General features: G+C 36.5%; 1 protein-coding gene across 1 annotated transcript in view; it reads right to left on the bottom strand.

Annotated features, from left to right (window-relative positions):
- The window catches only part of nxph1 (neurexophilin 1), a 31,637-nt gene extending 16,451 nt beyond the window's left edge, over window positions 1-15,186 (bottom strand). Inside the window, exon 1 of the mRNA XM_084131544.1 lies at window positions 14,825-15,186. Within this exon, the coding sequence (XP_083987670.1) occupies window positions 14,825-14,878 (54 nt within the window). The 5' untranslated portion in view covers window positions 14,879-15,186. The remainder of the gene's footprint in view (window positions 1-14,824) is intronic.
- Between the last annotated feature and the right edge of the window lie 8,378 nt (window positions 15,187-23,564).

The raw sequence follows: 23,564 nt of genomic DNA, 5'->3' as shown, positions 1-23,564 counted from the left end.
CAGTAATTCCACTGATTGATTTTATACTTGTTTATTAAATGAATAATCTAATGCATAAATAATATAATATAATATAATATAATATAATATAATATAATATAATATAATATAATATAATATAATATAATATAATATAATATAATTACTATATGTAAAATAATAATATTTATATTCCTATATATTTCATTTTGAGAGAGTTCACTTTTGTCTAAGAAAGAAAGAAAGAAAGAAAGAAAGAAATTTTAGGAATTTTTACAATCACACTCAACAAGAGAGATTAACGGTAACACTTCATTTTAAGGTGACATAGTTACACGTTATTACTTACTATAGTAATAACAGTAAATTATGTATAATTACAAGTAACTAACCCTAAACCAAACCCTAACTCTAACCGTAACTCTAAAATAAGTCCATCATATAATGACGTGACTGCACTTGATGGGATGTGCTGGAAACAGAGAATTCCCATGATGCACCACAGGGTGAGGAATCCATAAATAGCCAGATGACTTTCTGGGGTATTTAGAGTTGTGTTTCTGGGATTCATGTTCTCTCTCTCTCTCACACACACACAAACACAAACAGATGAGGAGAAAGCGAGAGAGTGTGCGCATGCATGTGTGTGTGTGTGATTGGGAATGCAGGAGAGAGAGGAAGCAGAAAAGATTAATTCAAAATGACTTGCTTTCGCGCTGGTGCAGGAAAGCAGCAGCATTACAAATGAAAGTGGATTTTGTATGCTAGATTTAACCTTAAATGGTTTCGCCACGCGCCGCTATCATTTCTGACAATTTCACAGGGAGGGTCAACGCCTAGTCTTCTTTTCACCCAACAGGAAATGTTATTCTCCATAGACAAATTTTGTACATGTCCTTAATAGCACTTAGCAGGTGACCCCCAATCCTCACATACTATTCTACAGTAACAGAGGGAAAATACATCTTCAACCAGAGTAGATTGTGCATTTCAAGGGACAGTTGACCCAAAAAATGTAAATCCTTTCAATATTTTTTTTCACCCTCATCATTCATCATTTATTTAATTGACTGTATAATTGAACTAATTGAATAGTAATAATAACAATAATAATATACATGTCTGCCCTTTTTCATACTAAAAGTCAATAGGGTCTAATGTTGTTTTGGAACCTGTTGACTTTGAATGCATGGACAAAAGTTGAAACTTGTAATATTATTTTGTGTCATACAGGTTTGTGTCATACAGGTTTGAGTAAATAGTTACAAAATTAAAATTTTGGCTTAAACTATTGTATGTAAAATATGCCTTGGATTCAGACGATACTGCATTGTTGCATCTGCAGCACATTATGGCAGCACGTTAATATTTTGAGGAGACGCAACCTCACAGAACATGACAGTTGAATTATATGAAGATGATGTGAAATAGAAATTAGTTTTTTTTTTTTTTAAAGCATACCAGATAAGAACATAACGTTTCTTTCTCCTATCTTAACATAAGGTAAAGCCTAACATATATTTATTTTGCTGTAGTTCAAGTTGCTCCCTGTGGTGATTGCTAAATTTTTACAAGCTCTTGGGATATTTTTTGAAGGAAGTGTGTATGTGTGTGTTTGTGTGTGTGTGTGTGTGTGTGTGTGTGTGTGTGTGTGTGTGTGTGTGTGTGTGTGTGTGTGTGTGTTTGTGTGTCTCAAGTGGAGATTATGAGACTAATTTCAGAAACCTCCTTCTGGGTTATCCACTGCTCTGATTACTATGTATTACTTGCTGAGACTAACTGTCCCGTTGCTCTAATGCACTTTCACAGACTAATAACACATCAAAGTAAAGCCCTGGAGATACTCAGACACGTAGAGTGTGGCGTTCTCCATTTCCTATACCAGAGGACATCAGCAGCTTCTCAGTGTATTTCATGTTTGTCTATAAGCTTGTACCTGCATTTATGATCAAACATATTTGGCAATTTGAAATAATGTGGAGTAAAAAAAAAAATAATAATAATGTTTTATTGAAAATAATGCTTTCATGGTAGGTGCAATGTTTGTAATGTCCATGTTATAGTTAAACATGCAAACACATTTATTTATCTTACAGATACACACACACACACACACACACACACACACACACACACACACACACACACACACACACACACACACACACACACACACACACACACACACACACTTCCCATTGAATTCTATTTTTATAAAGACCTAAAGATGTTTCTATCCTCTACTATTGTGTGTGTGTGTGTGTGTGTGTTTGTGTTTGTGTGTGTGTGTGTGTGTGTGTGTGTGCATTTATATATAAAGAATTTACAGGAAATGTAAGTATTTCAATATTCAATATTTCAAATAAATTTAAGTGGTAGTGGTATTGTTGATATTTATCATTGCAAACTCATCAGCATATTATGATGATTTCTGAATGATATTGTGACACTGAAGACTGGAGTAATGATGCTGAAAATTCAGCTTTGCCATCATAGGAATAAATTACATTCAAAAATATATCAAAATAGAAAACAGTGTGTGTGTGTGTGTGTGTGTGTGCATAGTCCAAGAAGGTCAAATGGTAAGTATAGTGATCCATGAATGAAAAATATCAAATTCATTGTAAAGCACAAGTGAATTATCTGAAATAGAGACAGTACGGCCAAACAGAAAACTATTCAGAGACTATAAGGGAGAACTGCAGTAAAAACTGAAAAGTTTAATTTATGCTGCCTATAAAAACCCTTTATTCCACAAAAACATACACATAACCAGGGAGCTTTTAGTTTTAATTGTGTGATCAATTAACTGGAAACTTTGAAAAGTTCTCACATTTCTAAAGACACAAGTATCTCACAAGAGTGTCAAGAGTGTAAGAGTGTCTCACAAGTAACCAATTCATATGGCATTTCTCAAAACATAATGGGTATAGCAATGTAATTCTCAGTCAGGTCTGGCTATCATAACATTGCAATTTACAAAGTTAAATGATCAAAAAGATAAATCTGCATTTCTACATTATATCAAAAGCAAACGACGGCAACCGAAAGTTCCATGGCCTAATGAAAAAATAATAATAATTTCAGAGTAAAAGTTGAGATTTTGTTTTGTAATGCTCTCCTGCAGCCAAGTACCAGCATCATGTCGACAGATGAGGTAATTAAAATTACACAGTTATGATAGTTTGATTATAAAGTATGTTTGATCTGGCTACAGTATGTGAGACTATAGTTTGAATTAATCCATTTTCTTTGCATGACACATTGACATGACAGTACTGAACATCTCTTTCGACATGATCCTGAACATTGTATAAGCATTCATTTCATGCGTCATTAGTTGATCTCGTTGAATCATTACAGATTAACATTGTTTATGTCACTGTTACTGTGAACAGCAAACTTTTTCTTTTAGTTTGTGTTGGAGTCTGTGTTGTGCTGTGCGTTTGTCATTTGACATCAGCAGACTCCATCTCTAAGCTAACGTTAGCTGGTGTTGCACACTTTGGGCCTGTCCAAATACCCACACTTGGGGTCTTTGCATCTGACCACTTGTCTGCTTACATGATGTATTTCCTGTATTTGGCCCAAGTGGGCGTGAAGACCGCAAGTGTGTGTAGAACGTTTGGGTTACACTTTTTTTTTTACGGTGTCTGTTACAGTTTAATTATACATTTAAGTACTGAGTAATAATAATTAACTACATGCACTTACTATTGGGTTAGGGTAAAATTAGGATTTGGTTGAGGGTTAGTTGCATGTAATTATGCATAATTTACTGTTATTACTATGGTAAGTACATGTAACATATGTAACAAGGACACTGTAAAATAAAGTGTTACCAACTTCTGATTACCCGATGGGACACGCTTATAGTGTTGTAAAAATGCAAGTGTTCAAAGAGCTGTACTTAGATTTTCAATAATTTGAATTTTCAAATAAGCTTCTAAATGTCTGTTCAGTGGTCCCTATGTAACAGAAGACACAATTTAGTAATTGAGGTTCTTCTAATAAAGTGATAAAAAGCAGTTGCAAATGCTGTACAAAATACATACTCATCATTGCACCAATAAATGTGCCACACTTTATGTTTTGCTACCAAATTATACAGTATGTGATATCTAATTAATTTAACTTACAGTGGAATATTTCCCTTGGCATCTCGTAAATCAATGGCATGCGAGTTCCTGAACATGATGCATGATGGGATATGCTTAGGGTCACCGTGATTTTAGCCAAGACATGATCCTGAGTCAACATATTTTGTTGATCCAGGAACAACATTCCTCTCAGAAAATGCTGTCCTAACCCTATCTCTACCCCCAAACCCTTAACCCTACCCATAACTACTGCCTGAAATCAGAAGGAAATGATAGGTGAATAACACTGATGTAGAAGCACCTAACCCTGATTGTAAGCCTAAACTTGACATAAACTTTAAACTTGTACCTCAATCTGATTGGTTGATTGGAATTTAGTTCCAGGATAATAAAACAAATGTTGATCCAGGAACATGTTGTACTTGCACTGTAAAAAAAGAAAAGTTGACTTAACTTAAAATTATAAGGCAACTTGCTGCACAGATTTTTTGAGTTGACTCAACTAATAGAGTTTACTCAACTGGAGATGTTATAGTTGAGTCAACTCAACTATAGAGAGGTTTTAGTTGAGTCAACTCAAAAAATCTGTGCAGCAAGTTGCCTTATAATTTTAAGTTAAGTCAACTTTTCTTTTTTTACAGTGTGATGAAATCACATTCACTGGTCACACTTTAGATTAAGGTCCTATCACTATTAACTAACGAACTAAGTTTTGCCTCAATAAACTCCTAATTACTGCTTTTTAATAGTTAGTAAGGTAGTTGTTAAGTTTAGGTATCGGGTAGTATTAAGAATGTAGAATATGGTATTGCAATTAATATGTGCTTTATAAGTACTAATAAACAGCTTCCTAGTAATATGAATGCCAATAAGCAACTAGTTAATGTTGAGAATTGAACCCTAAACTAAAGTGTTACCACGTTCACCATATGCTTAGATAGTGTGGGTTTAGTGTTTGCACTGAGCTTTAGCCTTTTTAAGACCTGGGACAGTCTTGTACACGCATCCCCCTGTTGCTTGCAAGTCAAGTGGCAAAGACTGCATTTGTACAGGCTCGGAGTCGCTGTAGAGAACGAAAGAGAGTCTCTCGGGGAAAAATGTCACACCATTTGATTTTCCTGGCAAAAATATCTAGTTCTTCACATAAAAATCAGTCTATGGCTTTCAGAGACAACCTAATTTCTTGTTTCGTTTCAAGCTGTTCACACATTGGAAATAAAAAAAGTGATTAATACATTTCTTACATTTAGCCCCTTTAACTAAAAGGTGATAAATTGTTTACAAGCTGTTCAACTCAAAAAATGTAATCTAAATAAATAAAAAATTCAATAGAACAAAATAATTTATTAAAACTTAATTCATTAAATGATCCCTTAATGGGAACCCCTAAAATGTATATAGAACCGTTTCTTCTAACAATGTAAGGTAAACCTGGATTTGAAAAATGTATGGTCTTTTTTTCTGCTATAATTCAGAAAACTATAGGAGTCCTAAAACAATGCAAAGAGAATTGAAAAATACAAAAGTCACTGAGCCTCAAATGATCCCAAAACTAATTTAAACAACTGTCTGAAATTTGATTTCGCAACACACCATGTGGCCTCGAAACCCTGTCAGAGAAACAATTACATTTTAACAGACTACCGTCATCTACATCTGAAGAAATAATGCCTTTTCCAGTAGAATCAAATTAAATCAAACTGAATAGAATTGAATGACACTGAACGAAATTCAGCCGAGACAAAGGAGCAACACATATCATAACACGCTGCCCGTTCAGGTGTGAGCGGTGCTGTCAGTCAGGACTCACTCACACACACACACACACACACTCCACAGCCACGTCCCTCAGGAGCAGCGTAAGGAGAATGGTGCTCACCTGTCTGTCTGTGGCTGAGTGGCTGCTGCTATGGACCAGGCTAATGTTTTAAGTAATGGCTTTTGAGAGCTGACAGATCGGTGGTGTTCGGGCTGCTCTGGGAGAACAGAGCACATCCATCACCTCGCCATAATTCGTCCACCCTTCAGTCTCTATCACAATGCACCGCTATCAGCTTCACAAAACCAGGGGAAATACTTTGACATGAATGACACTCTCACATGTCAATTCATTACAAGGATTTTTCTCTGTCGAATCAAGACGCAAGGATTAGAGCCGTGAGAATTAAAGGTGAATCTTTACAGATCAGCAAAGGTGTGTTGGATCGTAAGGAAAAAAAAAACTAGAGAAAGCCAGAATAAGAAAACTCGCTGAGTAAAACAATAAGCTGAATAAAAGGTGTTGATCACAAATAAAACATTCATATTCATTCACTGATTGCCATTGTTTCCTTCCTTTAGTTTTCTGTTGAATTTGTAAATTTGGGCCTTTTAATTTTCTTTTGTGTTTTTAAATAAATAAATAAATCAAGTAAATAATAGAATATAATAATATTAATGATAAAAGTGCATAAGATATATTACATAATACTAATTATTAACAACAGCAACAACAAAGGTTAATAAATACATTAAACCATTCTAAAAATAAGAAAAAAATAAAAATAAATGTGATTCAATAATAATTAATAATTAGCATAAAAAAAACATCTTTGTGGGATTTTTTGCCATTTTGTCCCCATAATGTAGGGTTTACCTGAACCACACACACACACACACACACACACACACACACACACACACACACACACACACACACACACACACACACACACACACACACACACACACACACACACACACACACAAACAGAGTTTGCCTTTCAAATAGAAAAGTCAGAACAGCAGTAGAATGAAAGTAGCAGAATGAACTGGATTCCTCTTCCTTAAAAACAGATAATGCTAATGAATCTCAGAATGACACGAGTTGTAAACTGTCAGTCAAAAGACATCAGTCCCTCAATCTACTGTATTGCTACCATGCTCAAAATCCTCAGCATGTCCTCCTTTTTTCCTTCCAAAGATTTCTCTCGACATCTCGTGTAGGCTGCATGCCCACACAGGCTGAGGAATAATTGCGATTCAGAAAATCAATAGAAGTGAAATCCAGCCGGCCCCAGCCATGTAATGCAATACTGTCATTCACTGCATGAGGAGTGATAAGCACTCCGATTGGTCTGTTCCTCTGGTTAGCAGTCATGAAGCGTTCTCATGCACTTGCATGCCATCTCATCTTGCTTTTTTTTTACTTTCACTCTCCATCTAATACTTCAGGAGTGACGTATAAAAAAAAAAGTATTACTTATTGACTGATTGCCTCAAGATAAGTAAAACTGATTTTGAGAGAAGAAATGTAACTGGGGCTCTGTAAAATAAACTTGATTGACACACACACACACACACACACACACTGCAGATGCAGTGGAGTGGTGAGCCACCTAATGCAGAGCAGCTGAACCGGACACAGAGAGTAGCTTTGTGTCGAGTTTATGGGATTTATGTAGTACAGAAACCACATCCACATGCCAGCTAATTAACTTTATTAATTGCACAAAGACGACATAAGCAACTGTAATGTCCAAATCTACCATGGCTAAATCTCCTGCATTCAGCCTAAGCTGTAGAAATGCAGATCTTTCCTCACAATGTGATGTGATTGTGCAGACGGGTTGTGTTTACTGTGTTGAACATGAGTTCAGATGTTCTGATCCCACAGAGGTAGATTAAAGATGTATGGACAACATAGAGGAGCATTGGATCTTTCAAACAGCCCAAATAGATACTTGGATGTGGACATTCAGTGGTTTAAGAAGTATACTACAGTTCAAAAGGTTTTTTTTTTTTTTTTCTTATGCTGATCAAGGCTGCATTTATTTGATAAAAAAATACAGTTTTAAAAAAACAATTTGCTATTTAATCGATTTTAAAATGTAATTTATTCCTGTGATGGCAAAGCTGAATTTCCAGCATCATTACTCCAGTCTTCAGTGTTGCATGATCCTTCAGAAATTATTCTAATATGATGATTTGATGCATTACATTTAATCATTAGCAGACGCTTTTATCCAAATCAACTTACAAATGAGTAGAGCAATATAAGCAAGAATCAAGCCAACAATAGGGCAACAATTTGCAAGTACTGATGGCATATTTATATCTTACTAGATTGCAAAGTTTTTATTATTATTATTTTAATAGTAAATATTCTGATGCCTGCATTCAACTTCCTCACCAAGTGGAACAACTAGGAGCAAATCTGAATTAAAACCAAGGAGAAATGCAGCAAATAGCATGCAATAACATATTCAGTATGCATAAATGAAAAGCAACACAAACCCCCGAATATGTCAATAAAATGCTCAGTATTTACAATATTAGCTCTCATTCTGTACACAAAAGCATCTTGAGCAAGTGACAGTGCTCCACCTATAGGCAAAGACAGGTAATTCCTTTGAAAGACAGTAATTGTCCATTGAAGCAACCAGTAGATAATGAGTACTGGTTGTCATCTTATAACAAAAACGGTCATTTTATTATCAGATATGCAATCACAGGAGGAGAAAGAGCTGCTTCCCTGTCCATAAAACAGCCACCCCAGACATGCTTTTATATATAATACATTAACAGCTCTCGCCATGCTTCAATTCAGCGGCACAACTATGAATCTGCTTCTCGTTTCTTTGAGAAATGACAGCAGACGTGTATCCAAACAGTCTGGAAGTGTTTTCCTTGTAATCCATGTCTATTGTTGTCTGACTGACGTTTATGGTTCAGAGATTTCTCTTTCATCTCTCTAATTCCAGCCTCTTTAATGCATGAAAGAAACTTCAGAGTCCCACAGCATTTTAAGATAGAAGGGAGGTAGGCTGGTGTTATCTGGTCCTGCCTGCCTCTCCGCAGGCTTTGCATGGAGTAGTTAGAAATGTTTCTTTCACCAGACTACACAGCTCCGCGGGGATGCGATTGGGGAGGATGCTTCTATATATAGTGAGACGGGAAAATAGCCCATTGAGGTTCAGGTCAGTCTGGGGTATAATTTTCCAGATCCATTGCCCTTCTCAGGTTGAGTTCAGTGCTGACCTCTGACCTGTGTAGGTGACTGAAATTCAGGAGCGGTTTGTGGAAAGAAGAATGGAGACTGTGGTAATAAATCAAACCAACCTTGTCCTGTCTCCACCCTGTGATGTGTCCTTAGCTTGACACTGAGTGTACGTGTGTGGAGGGTCAGAAGAGGCACTAGTTTAAAAATGACATGTGGGAAAGCCCGTGCAGGGCCATAAACAGGTCAGGATGGACACTTAAAGGACACGTCTGTGGGCAAATGAAGAGCACACTAATGCTAATTAACTTTTGCATTCACAAAAACATGAACGAAGGTCAATGGAGCTGGAGAATGCTGAATAAACTGCTTTTGTGAGGAAACAGATTATCAAATAATGATTCAATCAATGAACATATTTGCTATTAAACATTACTTTTTTAATACCAAAAACTGAGAATTCACGGACAATGTTGCAACAGTTAGGCACTTCACATTCATCATTATGTATCTGCAAACACTGACTCTTCAAATTCAATGACGTCAAGGCTATAAAGTGATTGGTTATCAAGACACATGTGATCCAAGGCAGTTTACGACTTCATGTTTAGACTGTTACGCTTTCTAAAATGGAGTCACTTTTCTCCATGAGCCACAGATATATATATATACCATGTGTGTGTACTGTGTATAATTATTTTGTATATATAAATACACACACATGCATGTATATATTTAATAAATATATGCATGTATATACTTTATATATAATTTATATGTAAATAACACATTTTTCTTAAATATAAACATGCATGTCTGTGTATTGATATATACAAAATAATGAATTAATCACGATTAATCGTTGCACAGCCCTAATATATATATATATATATATATATATATATATATATATAGGGCTGTGATTAATTAATTATTTTGTATATATCTATTGTATATATATATATATATATATATATATATATATATATATATATATATATACTGTTTATATAATGTATGATCTATCTATAGATATGTCTCTCTCTGTGTGTATATACCCACACACACACACACACACACACACACACACACACAGAGAGAGAGATCTATAGATAGATCATCATCTTAATAGATTTAATGTTCATATAAAATGGATTAAAAATATTGTGGCTTAGGGGGGAAGAACATTTAATTTCACAGAATGCATTTAAAACCCAATTCAACTTACTTTATGTGGGGGGTGGCCAACTGAATTTAAATTCCCATTAATGAATTTAAAATATATATTTGATATTGAAATCATTTATATACTTATATACTATATGTATACTACTTCTATACTAACAACCTGTATAAACAAGGTCAATTATGCTTCAAAAACAATAAAACAGCTTCCCAGTGCAGTTTCAACTTACACTTGCCTCTCTAAGAAGTCATTCTGATAAGCTTTTCCTTTCATTCACATTAAAAAGCGAGCTCATTGTAGGAAAAAAGATGTAGTTTGTGTTGTGGTGCTTGTTGTTAGAAAGCATTGGGCTGAGAGCAACGCCCTTGGCATTGGTTTAAGCCACTTGCTGAATTAAGGTCACCTTCAGAAGTCAATTGCACTACATCAAGACACTACATCATTCACCGGCCCCACGCTGCTATCAGCACACACACACACACACAGGCATAAATACACACCAAAGCTCAGCATCTTTCTCAAGGGTCAAAGGTCAGTTCAAATCAGGTCTCCCAAAGGGGTCAAGGATCCAGTGTGTGTTTCATTTCGTGGCATGTTCGGCTCATCTAAGCAGTGATTACTGCACAAAGTCTTCCGAAAATCCTGTTTCCTCAATTATATGGTGCAGAACTGCTGATGGTACCATTTACATCCAGACGTGCATTAACATAATGCAGATGTCCTTACCTGCAATACGGAGGCACTTCATGAAACTCATAGAGTTGGGATAAATGGACTGTGGCACTGATGTGAACACAAGTCTATTAAACAGCGGATATGAGTGTGTGCGCCATGGGAGGAGGGCAGATTACATTGCTTTGCACACTAACTATACAGCCCTGGGCTCTCTCTCTCTCTCTCTCTCTCTCTCTCTCTCTCTCTCTCCCCGCTCTCTCACAGACCCCACCACTCCTCTTCATCTCTTCAGAGCTTAACATCACTCAGCCTTAACACACTTCATTGACACTAAATCACCACCCAAAATCAAAGCCTATCCTGAAGGGGAAACATTGACAAAAATATATATCAAAACAGACAAACATTCCTTATTTCAGATTCAACCGAGAACCCGATTTTAATGCATTTTAACGGGACGGGTCGCCACTTCAGTCAATTGCTGACCTATGTTTTATCATAACAGGAGGGCAATCTTGATTGTATCACTTAAGTTCTTATTAATTTAAGGACCTCCAGAGGGTGATTAAAGGGCGTTTGTGTTTAACTCGTTTAAAGAGACTGACAGCCAGCATGTCAAAATGTCTCCGTTGGGACCCGGGTCAGGTGACGTACGGGTGGTTTCTGAAGCGTAGGTGAGGTTTAATGGACTAAGGGCTGATGATTTTTACTTGAACCATTTCACACCATCTCTCCGCCAATCATTAGACACAAGAGGGTTAGTTCAGACCTTGAGCATATATCTTTCCACTGGAGTGGATGTAGCTGGCTGAGCAACACACTCATCGGGGTTAAAAACAGCTGAGCACACTGAGATCTTTCCATCCTCAAGTGTATTAATAATAAGGTACATCTGTGTGGCTTGTGATGATAATGAATCTGTGTATCCATACAGTTCCAGAGCATATTGTTTATTTGCAGTTGTCTTGGAAACGTAAAGTGCACTTAGAAGAGCATGTCTGGATGATTCATGTGTGTAGTTTCCAAAAGCTGCATCTTCTTTCTAGGCAATATGGCATTATATATACATATATACAGCTCAATCGGTGCAATGCCAGGGGGTAAAAATGTGATAAATGTATCAGACGGTCCTAATCAATTTGAATATTACACTTAAGTTATGTAATCTAAAAAAAAAAATAATAATGTAAAAATGCTAAACCAAAAACCGGTTAATTAATTAACTGCATGCAAGTTACTTTACCATTTATGTTCAAGAAAATACATTCTGTTTTAAAAGACAATAAATGCAATTTTACTGCAATTTCTTATTTTTAAAAGTAGTAAAATGAATAACCTTATCATTTGCAGAAGCTACAGTAGTACAGGAGTCCTTGTAATGTCATTTTTTGAATGTTATTTAAAAACATAGTATCTTATTGTTGTTCTCAGTTATGTACACTGGAGTGGATTATGTAGTTTATTATTTTAGGGTCGTGTTTGTAGCTCTGATGGGGTTTCATGTTTGAGTTGGGCACACTGTGCTATGTGTTATCACGGTTGCTGTTATCACGTGACCTTATATGTCCATCTTTATTATTACCAGTAGAGTAGTAAACGGATTGTAATGGGTTTTACCTTTTTAAACGCACCTGTACACAGCTAATAACTTTAACAGATGTATTTTCTACGATAAAGTTCTAGGATAAAGCAAACTTTTTTTTTTTTTTTTTTTTTTTACCGTGAATGCATTCATTAATTTATTTTACCGTGCAATAAACAAATGATTATTTTTTTATTTTCTTTTTTACGAAGAAAAAAAAAAATGAAGCATAGCGAAAAATACTAGCTTAATAAATGAAATGTGCTTATATATAAGAAGACGCGTTTGTTTAATTGCCTGGTGTCGTACAGCTGCTCGTCCCCTCATGCTCCGCTGTCAGGGTCAGGACGAGCTGACACACACAAGAGGCTTAAACATGAAATACAGCAGCCAAGTTCAACTCTAACACCCGGAGGTGCGGAGTTCTGCGGACAGGCCTCGTAGCCACGGAATCCGCAGCCACGGGCTTCAATGTTGTTTCAGATAATTATTTTCATATTTCGTAATAGAAAAGGACAACTGAACGATTTCAGATGGGTAAAAGTGATGGTGATGAAACCAATGCGCCATTCTCGCACACAGAAAACACGCGTAGTCTATATGAACATTATATAATTATATGTGTGCTCTGTGCTATGTATGCTTTGAAGACATAAGGAAAATCTAAACCTTACGGATGTGGTATCCTGTACCAACCACTCAGAGATAGTGATCAATATCTTAAGTGAATAAACTAAATTTAACAAATTGAAGATGTATAAGATATGCAAATAAAAAGGCCATATGTATATAAAGCAGAGTGTTCGGCAGAGGTCTGTTGCGCTGTCCATGGTCCTGAACTGCCTTATGAGCACGAGGGGACACACTCTTCAGAAAATCCAGTGTGTGTTCTGGCCTCTATAAAATACAATACGCGAGCAAGTATAACCAAAAACACATAGAGACGATCTACTGTCATTTAATCGGTGAACTGACACAGTTTGATAATAATGAAAAATAAATTCGCCCTTCAAACACGCCTGTGGCATATTTATAATGAATAAATCAATCAAACATTCAGACAAATTCAATTAAAATGAAATTGAAATGACATGCATTTTGTTCAAATGTTAACTGCACTGTGATAGCTGGACACACTGAGATTGAGATTCAGGTCTTGTAACCAACTTCAAAATTACTCAAACCAGGAGGAAAGTTGGAGGAAATTACGAGGAGTTTATTGAAAATTGCAGTTCATTTATTATTAAAATATGATTTGAGCCACGAATCATTGTTTTGTGTTAAGCAGGCCATTTAGTCGAATACAATTTCTTAAATCAGAGCAGGACCTTGTACAGGTATAAAATCATTTTAAAAACATGTTTATGTGTAAACGCATACATTACAATTTGTCCTTAATTTAAATAGTTAAAAACTTTCATTTTTTATTTCAGTGTGTGCGAGCGCACGGCATCTCTAAAACTCTTAAAATGTGAAAAAACGAATTTTTCATCATGACTATATTAATGTTAATTTTAGGTATTGTTAAAAAAAAAAAAGATCTATTCTATCCAAATAATAAAAAAAAAATATTAAAAAAAGCATTCTCACATTATTAAACAAATCCAAGAGTAAAACGTAAAGCATACAATTGACGTTCTGCGATTTTCATTTATTTGCATATTTAAAATGTATGCTAATTTGCTATTTCATCAAATTGAATTATGCGGTCACGGTAAGTTAATTAGAAGTCGTAGGCCTAGTCTATTTTCTTTTCTTGATTTATTTTCAATAAAGTGATTAGTCAGAGTGTAAAATGTAATTTGTTGCAGACATGGCTTGAGTGTGTGGATTGAGTAGTGGAAATCAAAGAGACTCTCATCAGGGTGCAGGACTGTCACTGCTGCTTCATTCGCGCAGGTATTTTCATTTGTTTTGGCGCCCCCGTGAGGCAGAACACTGAAACACAACTCTCGCAACTGGATGTCGAGACCAGAAACAGAGGAAGGTTTTGTCCGCATGAGACGCGCTTTTAGAAATAATAATTAATATATATATATAGATACATATATTTTGATTTAGTAAGCTCTGAGAGCACAGTTTGAAGTATTTCATACACAATTTAAAACGCGGTTAAAAGTCTCTATATAACAAAAACAAGGGCATATAAGTTATTTTAAAAATCTGGAAAGCATAATTATAAAGTGGAAAGCATCGCATAATGCTACAGCATTGATGTCATTCCGAAGTGCCACGATTTCACAGTTTCATGAGCATATTCTAGACTAGTAAACGAGTGACACAGGTTAAAAAAAGAAGAAAAGAAAAGAAAGAGAGACTCTTACCAGGTAGACAGCCGGAGTGAGGAGAAAGACGGCACACCAACACGTCGCCCGCATCCTCCCTTATCTCAAACTTCCACTAATTTCCCTGCGCTGTTTCTTTTGTCTGTTAGGAACATAGATCCACTTGGTATCCGCTTTAGACCTTTAGCCTAGGCAAAAATGACATTATAGACCCCATGACCACAGAATAGGCTTTAAACTTGGACACAGATAAGGGAGGGAGAGCAAATGAACGGTTACATAGGCATTAATCCAGTCAAGGAGTGAAGCTCAGTCATATTTCATTAAGATGTCATGGGAGATGTTCGCCGGTCTTGCTGCCTGGAGTGACTGCGGAGTAAGTCCTCTTAGAAACAAGGACAGAGGCTTTTCACGCGCGCGCTGTCACTCAGCGGTGGCTTTATATCGCGCGCTGAGAGCCACGCGCACACTACTACATCCGGAGAGAGGCTCAGAGGGGGTGGGACGAGAGGAGAGTGGGGGGGAAAAAAGATTAAAGAACCGGACGAGATTGGTCCAAGGGACGACTGGATCACACGATTGCGACGACTTAAAACAGACTCACAGCCCACCAGAGAAGCTTCTTTTTTTTTCGTGCGCGCGAGACGACGTGTCGCGGTGTTCCAGGAGCGCGCCACAACTCGCCATGGATATTGTGCGCTATTACCATAAGAAACTGAACGCATCTAAACCTGTGAGGTAAATTTTACTCACATTGACAACCATTAAAAATGCAGGTATTCCTGATCACAGTATATTGGGTTTTTAAAAAGTGTATTGTTATTGGAAACATATTTAATGTTTATAGAGAAACAATTTGTGTACAACAAGATATGTAAAATAATTGTACAACTTAAATTTTCCGGGTTCGTTTCAATCACACACACACACACACACACACACACAATGTTGTGTTTTCATGTTTTATGGGGACTTTCCTTAGACATAATGATTTTTATACTGTACAAACTGTATATGCTATCCCCTTACACTAATCATACCCCTAAACATACCCATTACAGAAAACTTTCTGCATTTTTACATTTAAAAAAACATCATTTAGTATGATTCATAAGCTGTTTTCCTCATGGGGGCCAAAAAAAGTCCCCACTAGGACAAGGATTTCGGGTTTTGCCATCTTTGTGGGGACATTTTGTCCCCATAATGTAGGGTTTACCTGAGCTTTTTCTCAGGACCACACACACCTTTTCTATATATTTACTAAAACTTTACAATGATTTGTGAGATGCTGAAAGGTTATGAATAGCTGGTTATATATCACAGATGGTTATATATATATATATATATATATATATAGAAACAATTTAAAAAAAAAACTGAAAATTTGCTTCTATTGTTTGTTTTTATATTTTTACAATTCACAAGGCCTGGTTCTAGAAACATTATGGACCAGCAAATGCTGACAGTGTGGATTTTTACACAGCTGTCTCTATGCATGCATGTAAATAGAAGAAAAGCAGGAGAAAAAAAAAAGCAGCAGGGGTCTGACTCCATAAATCTGTTGTGGTCTCACTGCTACAGCACGGCAGCAGTCAGTGGCGTCACATTTAGGCAGTAACTCAGGCAGCGGCTGAGATGGGATGAGGCTGTGAATGGCCGCGGTGGCCTTCAGAGTCGTAGCATGCAGCAAATGGGCCTGCAGGGATGGATCATCCAGGCCTGGCACAGCTCTAGAGAGATGCAGGACGGGGCATGGGTGAGGGGACATTGCTCACAACCAGCTTTTTGAGCAGAATGCAGAGCATATGGCCTATTGATGTTAAAACCCAGGGTTAATAACTTCAAATAACCCGAGAACGCTGAAGGCCACATTACTGAAGCCAGGGAAAGACCTGCAGTATATACTTGACCTCTCTGCTCAGTCAAGTCCCATGGACCAGTAATTAATGACTAGAGGGTTCATTCAACGCTATGTTTATTTTCTTCCTCATCATCCTTGGCCGCTTAGAACGTTTGTAATTTTATCCTTTGTTAAAGTTGAGATCTTTTGTTTCTTATTCATATCTTTTATCAGATGTGAAGGCCCATTTACACATCAGAGTATAAAAAAAGGTATTTGTGACTTTACATCTTACAAATGCAACTTTATTTTTCATAATTGAGACTTCATGTCTCACAAATGCAACTTTATATGTAACAAACGCTCAAATTTAATTCAAAATTTCAATTTTATATCTCCTAATTGTGACTATATCTTAATGTAACTTCATATCTGGCAATTTTGACTTTAAATCATACAAATGTGACTACTACTCACTATAGCTTATATCTACACACTGCTTAGCTGCAGCATTATATCGCATTATTGCAACTTCATATCTCACAGTTGTGACTATATCTTGCAAATGCAACAATTTTTCTGAATTGCAACTTTACATCTCACTAATTCATTTTATATCCTGCAATTGCTAGTTTATATCATACAAATGTGACTTTTCACTAATGTAACTGTTATGTAGATGTAACAACTCTAAATTGCAATTTTATCTCATAATTGCGACGTCATATCTCACAATTGGCATTTTATATCTCATAATTGCAACTTTATATTTTGCAAATGCAACACCATATATGAAAATTGCGACTTCATATCTTGCAAATTCGACTTTACATCTCACAAATGCAGCATTATATCGAACAAACATGACAACTCACAATTGCTATTATATATCTCATAATTGCGACTTCATATCTCACAGTTGACTTTATCTATTGCAATCTCACAAATTTAACTTTACATCTAACATTTGCAGCTTAAAGGTAGGGTAGGTAGGATTTTTATAAAAAACTTTTTTTCAAATTTGTTTAAACTGTCTTTATATACCAATACATAATTAAAATGTAAGTGCTCTGAAAAAGAGAGTATAAAAATCGAGTGACTGTAGACCTTTTAATCTGCAACAAACACAGCTCATTATTTCCATTCGGGACGAAACAATTGATTGGTTTGGGCGACTGTCACTCTCTCTCGCAACCATGGCAACCACCCCTGTTGCTAGATCTGCCCATATGCGCACGCACCCGTTTGATTTGAGGAGTGCAAGAGAGGCGCGGAACCTACGAAGAGTAAAATTATGGCAGAGAAAAGCATCCAAAATTCAAAGCACCTGCATATGCAGTCAGCGAAGGCAAACAAGGCAAAAACTACTTCCTCGGACCCTGGTTGCCCGCACTCTTGAACGACCTCCTCTGCTTCGCCCTCGACCCCGGACCTGTCCTCGAACCGACGATGCGGTACTTGTCTCCGGAGTGTAACGTTAGTCCTCATCAGAGTCAACAATGTTTTCATCATGGAAACTCTTACATGCAAAACACCGTATATTATGTTATGTTTCTTCCACGAAATTCACCTTCATCACAGTGTAACTGATGGTAATGGAAAAACGTGTATCAATGCAACCTGTTTTTAGCTTTGCCTTATAAATATAGCTTGTTACCTATAAATATAGCTCGTTACCGAATCAAACAAAATATATTTTAAACTTTACCAGTATCGATATGCTAGCTTGATAGGTGTACTAAAAGCCATCTTATTTGTTTACATTTATAGTGATAAAGTTAGGTATTTTATTACATGTGATTCTGACATGATGTCACTGCATCTGCGCTAGCTCCTTCCTCTCCACTCGTCTCAGGTAAATAAATGCGTCTTCCAGCTGAGCCTGAGCGTTTGGCGTCGCGCGTTCATGTGTTTTGGGGGCGTGGCTTTGGAAGGAGCTCAGAAGGGAGGGGGTGGAGTGAATGGAAATAATTAGCTGTGTTTACAACAGTCGTGAGAGGTCTAAAGACACTCGATTTTTATACTCTCTTTTTCAGAGTACTTACATTTTAATTATGTATTGGTATATAAAGACAGTTTAAACAAATTGGGAAGGTTTTTTTTTTTTTTTGAAAAATCCTACCTACCCTGCCTTTAACTAATTTTAATTTTATATCTCATAATTGCAGTTTTAAATAAAAAATCTTGCAAATGTGACTTAACTCATACTTTTATGTCTCATAATTTTATATAGTGCAAATGCAACTATATCTCACAAATGCAACTTTATATAAAAAAATGTGACTTTACATCTCACAATTGGAATTGTTATACCTCACAATAGCAACTCTATATTTTATAAATGTGATTCAATGCCTCATAATTGCAGAACTGTATCTTGCAAATGCAACTTTATAGCTCCCAATTGCAATGTTATATCTTTGTTGTGACTTATCTTGCAAATGCAACTTCATATCATACAATTGCAACTTATATAACTGCAATTCTCACAATATGACTTTATATCTCAGAATATGACTTTATATCGTAATGCAACTTTATATTTTAAACGTTATCTTACAATTACAGGCTTTTCTGGTCGGGTTATCCCAACACAAAGATACACACAATATCTGAAGCCTTAAGTTTGGAAGAAGTGTACGTACATACAGAGAGGTTAACTTACAAGAGTGTTATGCTGAAATCTGTCAGAGGGGACACCTGCTCACAATACACACTCTCCCTTCCTCCTAATCAGAGGTCAAGTGGGTTTAATTTAACACAGCCTACCTTTGGTCCTCTCTCACTCTCATTCACATTCACTCAAACCATGTAATCTACCGCAGAGAACAGCAGATTATAGGGTAGAGGCTTCCATTTCCGAACGGTTCAGTGGAAGAGAAGCGAGGGATAAAGACAGATAAAGAAAAGGAGGAAGAGGAAGATTGAGCCAGCTGAGTGACGCTGGCACTACACTGCTGTGGCATGGCTCAGCTGGCATGGCTGAATGCCTGATTGTGTGGGCAGATGTTTCAGAGAGAAGGGAGCAGACCCCATAGGGGCTGTGGTGACACAATAGGAAGGCTTTCAATTAGGCCAAACTCAAGCGCTCGTATGCCAGGTGCCAGCGGCCAGGTGTTATCTTATGCCACAAACCGTCGCTCGTGCCTTCGTATACATTACGAACATACATATCCATCCCGAAAGCTGCAGCACATGATTTAAAGGGTGAGTGTGTCTGTTTGGGAGAAAGAGAGAGAGGGAGACTTTTGATGTGGAGATAAGTTGGTGCAGGCTGGTGGTGGCTGCCAGCATGGCTCATATGAGTGCTGGAGCGGGCGGACCCTGAAGGCTCTGACAGAGACAAATGCGGGATCAGAGCACCGGTCGCAGGATGCAGCTGGCGCGCATCAAGTGCTTCCGCATGGCAATTAAACTGACGGCTGGACTCGGAGAAACGGCCAGACTGATACTCGCACAAAGTCCACTGCATCTGCATCTCAGAGAACTTCAGAATGACGCACACATTCGGGAGGGTTAATGACTCTGATTATGGTGAATTACAAACTCGACTCTTTAAACAATCACAAACGTCTTACTGCGGCAGACGGATTATTATTATTATTTTTTTCTATTTCAATATGCTCTCAAGTTTTTTCATTTCATCTGCAGAGCCTTTTGATGGAGTTGCAACAACTTTCATGAGAAAAATACAAAGGGTTTTTCTTAAAGGGATAGTTCACCACCTAATATGCTCACTTCCATATATTACGGTGGCCGAGAGAGCTCAACGCGCTGCAACTGAAGAAAACACATGCAAATAGAAAAACACCTGCAAATTAAGAAAACATCTTCATCAGTTTTACTAAACATGTGTGCTCCAAATACTCACAACACAACCAAATACAGAAACGCGCTGCAGATAGAACAGAACACAACGGAAATGTTTCCATAGGACCCCAATAAGTGACGAACCCATACTAAACACTATATAACATACTTTTTCTCTTTTTTTATGGTTGTGTAGTTATTTCCAAAACAAATGTGGGCTTACAGTATGCCAATGTATCATACAGTATGCAATTTTGGATGCAGCTTTTGTCATCATGTATTCACCCTAACGTTGTCCCAACCTGTTTTGACTTTTTTTCTTCTCAAGAACAGAAAAGAACTAACGAGCACCTATGAGATGGGAGAGAAAAAATCATATTTCAATGCTTTCGTGCTAAAGTATTGCGTTCCCCTTAAAAACTTTGCATTCTCTCGCAAAATATTGGTAACACTTTACAATAAGGTTCATCAGTTGTATTGACTAACATGAAATAACCATGAGCAATCCATTTGTTACTGTATTTGTTAATCTTTGTTTTGTTTTTTTAAATACAGCTGTTCGTTGTTAGTTCACAGTGCATTAACTAACGTTAACAAGATTTTAATAGAGTATTAATAAATGTTGACATTAACATTAACAAAGATTAATAAATGCTGTATACATATAGTTCATTATTAGTTCATGTTAACTAATGTAGTTAACTAATGTTAACTAACGAACCTTATAGTAAAGTGTTGCCAAAATATTTTTTTGCTTTTTTTCTTCATAAAACTTTTGCGTTGCCCCAAGAAAGTTTGATTCGCAAAAGTATTGAAGACAATTTTTCTTTCCATCTCATATTATTTCCATCACAAAAGTTAGTTTCGCGGGGGGACTGTTCAATGAAAGGTAATGGGGTCCAAATGACATTAGGTCCTCCTGCACTGAACTGCATTGTATAGACAATATTGAGAGATTCTTCAAAATAAAAGTCATAAAAGTTTGTATGATGTGAGGTTGAGGAAACATTGTTTTTTTGGGTGATCTGTCTCTTTAAGCTTTAACCCCAGGATTTGAACATTTGGCACAGAGATCACAGCATCCTCAAATCAATCACAAGCTGTAGTTTTAGGACTCCCTAAAGTGCAATTTAATGGTATAATGGAGTCAGAGCTTGATTTATCTGCTCAATATGATCAAAGTTCCTCAATGCTGGACCAAAAGCCAACTTACTTCCTTCACTTTGGAGTTGATATTCCAGGAATCCTTTCGTGTACTCAATGTCGGTTCTGCTTAATCAAATTTGGGCTCCATCTTGATAACTTAGAGGTTGGGACAAAGTCATCGGATTGAAGTAGCCTTGCGCTGGGACTTAATTGATTAGGTCAGTCTGTAAGGCTTCCTTCTCTTAGCTGTGGAATTCAATTGGAATGAGGGCCAAGAGACATGATTGTGATAATTACTGATTGGGTAATGAGGACTGAAGACTCCCAGAGGCCTCAAGCCATGATTATAATCATAGGAGCATTGTGACCCTGTTGATTAAAGCCAGATATGACTTTAACAAGCTGAGGGCAGCGGGATGACTCTACTATTAAAACAAAAGAACATCTTACACTGTAGGCACTGTCACTTTATGTCCAACTCTATATGGGACGACCTCCAACAGTAAGGTCTTCTGTATCGATCCTCTGATTATGCTGTGATTGTGATCAGTGTGGGGAAACATCATTCCTTTAAGAAAACATTTATACGTATTTTAATTCTTAGTTAGATTAGATTTGTTCTGAAGTACTTTCATTTATTACTAAACATTTCTGGTTAAATCAAATCTACTCGTCAGACGTTGCAACTATTCAGACACTGTGTTGTAGCGACATCTAGTGGTGTAAATCAACAAGGATCAAACTAGGCTACATTTAATGGTGACACTTTACAAAAAGGTCTCATTTGTTAGCAGTAGTTAATGCATTAACTTACACGACAATTAACAATAAATTCTTACAGCATTTATTAACCTTTGTTAATGTTAGTTAATACTTATGTTCATGTTAGTTCACAGTGCATGAACTATGTAAATACATCCTGTATACATTATGTAGAAGTATTGTTCATTGTTAGCTCATGTAAAAGCTTATTGAAAAGTGTTGCCCATTTAATGATAATTATGCTCTCATAGATATGAAATCCCCTTGATACCAACAATACTTTTTTACAGTGTTGTTGTTACAGTAAATCAACGGAATACCTCTCGTAGCTAACATCTACTCACCTGAACTCCATCCTCCACTCATTCATTCAGGCAAATTCATATATGACCGTCAGTTTCACATGTTTTGAGAACGTTAATTAATTTGGATCTCATTGGATTTATATTTTGAAGTTTAGTGTCACTAACACGTTTGATGACACAGTGGAGTGATACTGAATGCTGATTGGCTTGAGTTGGTCTCACTCTCACTGATACTTATTGGTTATATATGCGGCAAGAGGCAAATGTAACGACGTTGCGTCATTTGAATATTAATTTTGATTGGTGTATGATGAGCAACAGGGATTCATATTTATATAATAAAAAAAACATTTATTGGATCAAAAATACAGTAGAAACAGCAATATTGTGAAATATTACAATTTAAAATAACTGTTTTCTATTGAAATATATTTTAAATGTAATTTCTTCCTAAAATAGAAATATTCTATAACTTTATAGGCCTAAATGTCTTTGCACTTTTGATCTCTCTCTCTCTCTCTCTCTCTCTCTCTATATATATATATATAGATATATATAGTTCAGACATTAACAGTAACTGTGGCACTAAAGCATGTTGTATATTAGATGATATGGCATTTTCATGTGACATGCCCATAAGTAACCCCTAAAACATTCAGGTGACTCCATGTACTTTGGGTTTTACCATAAACTTGCTGCAGTTTTTGTGCCAATTTCATTCTTGTCAGTTTTCTCATGTCACACTGAGTGAATGTACCCACTCAAAAACAGTGAGATGATCTTAAAAATCTACAGGAAATCAATTACAATAATCAACCTGCATTATCTTCCCAGGCATATTAATGTGCATTTCTCTGATGCCGACAATGCAACAACAGGAGGTTAAATTGAAATTAATACAGAAACAAGTCACATG

Source organism: Abramis brama (assembly GCF_963993115.1).
Source record: "Abramis brama genome assembly, chromosome: 12".
In the NCBI taxonomy this organism is placed as follows: Eukaryota; Metazoa; Chordata; class Actinopteri; order Cypriniformes; family Leuciscidae; genus Abramis; species Abramis brama.
Note: the sequence above shows the minus strand (reverse complement) of the source record. Positions and strands in the feature narration are given on the sequence as shown.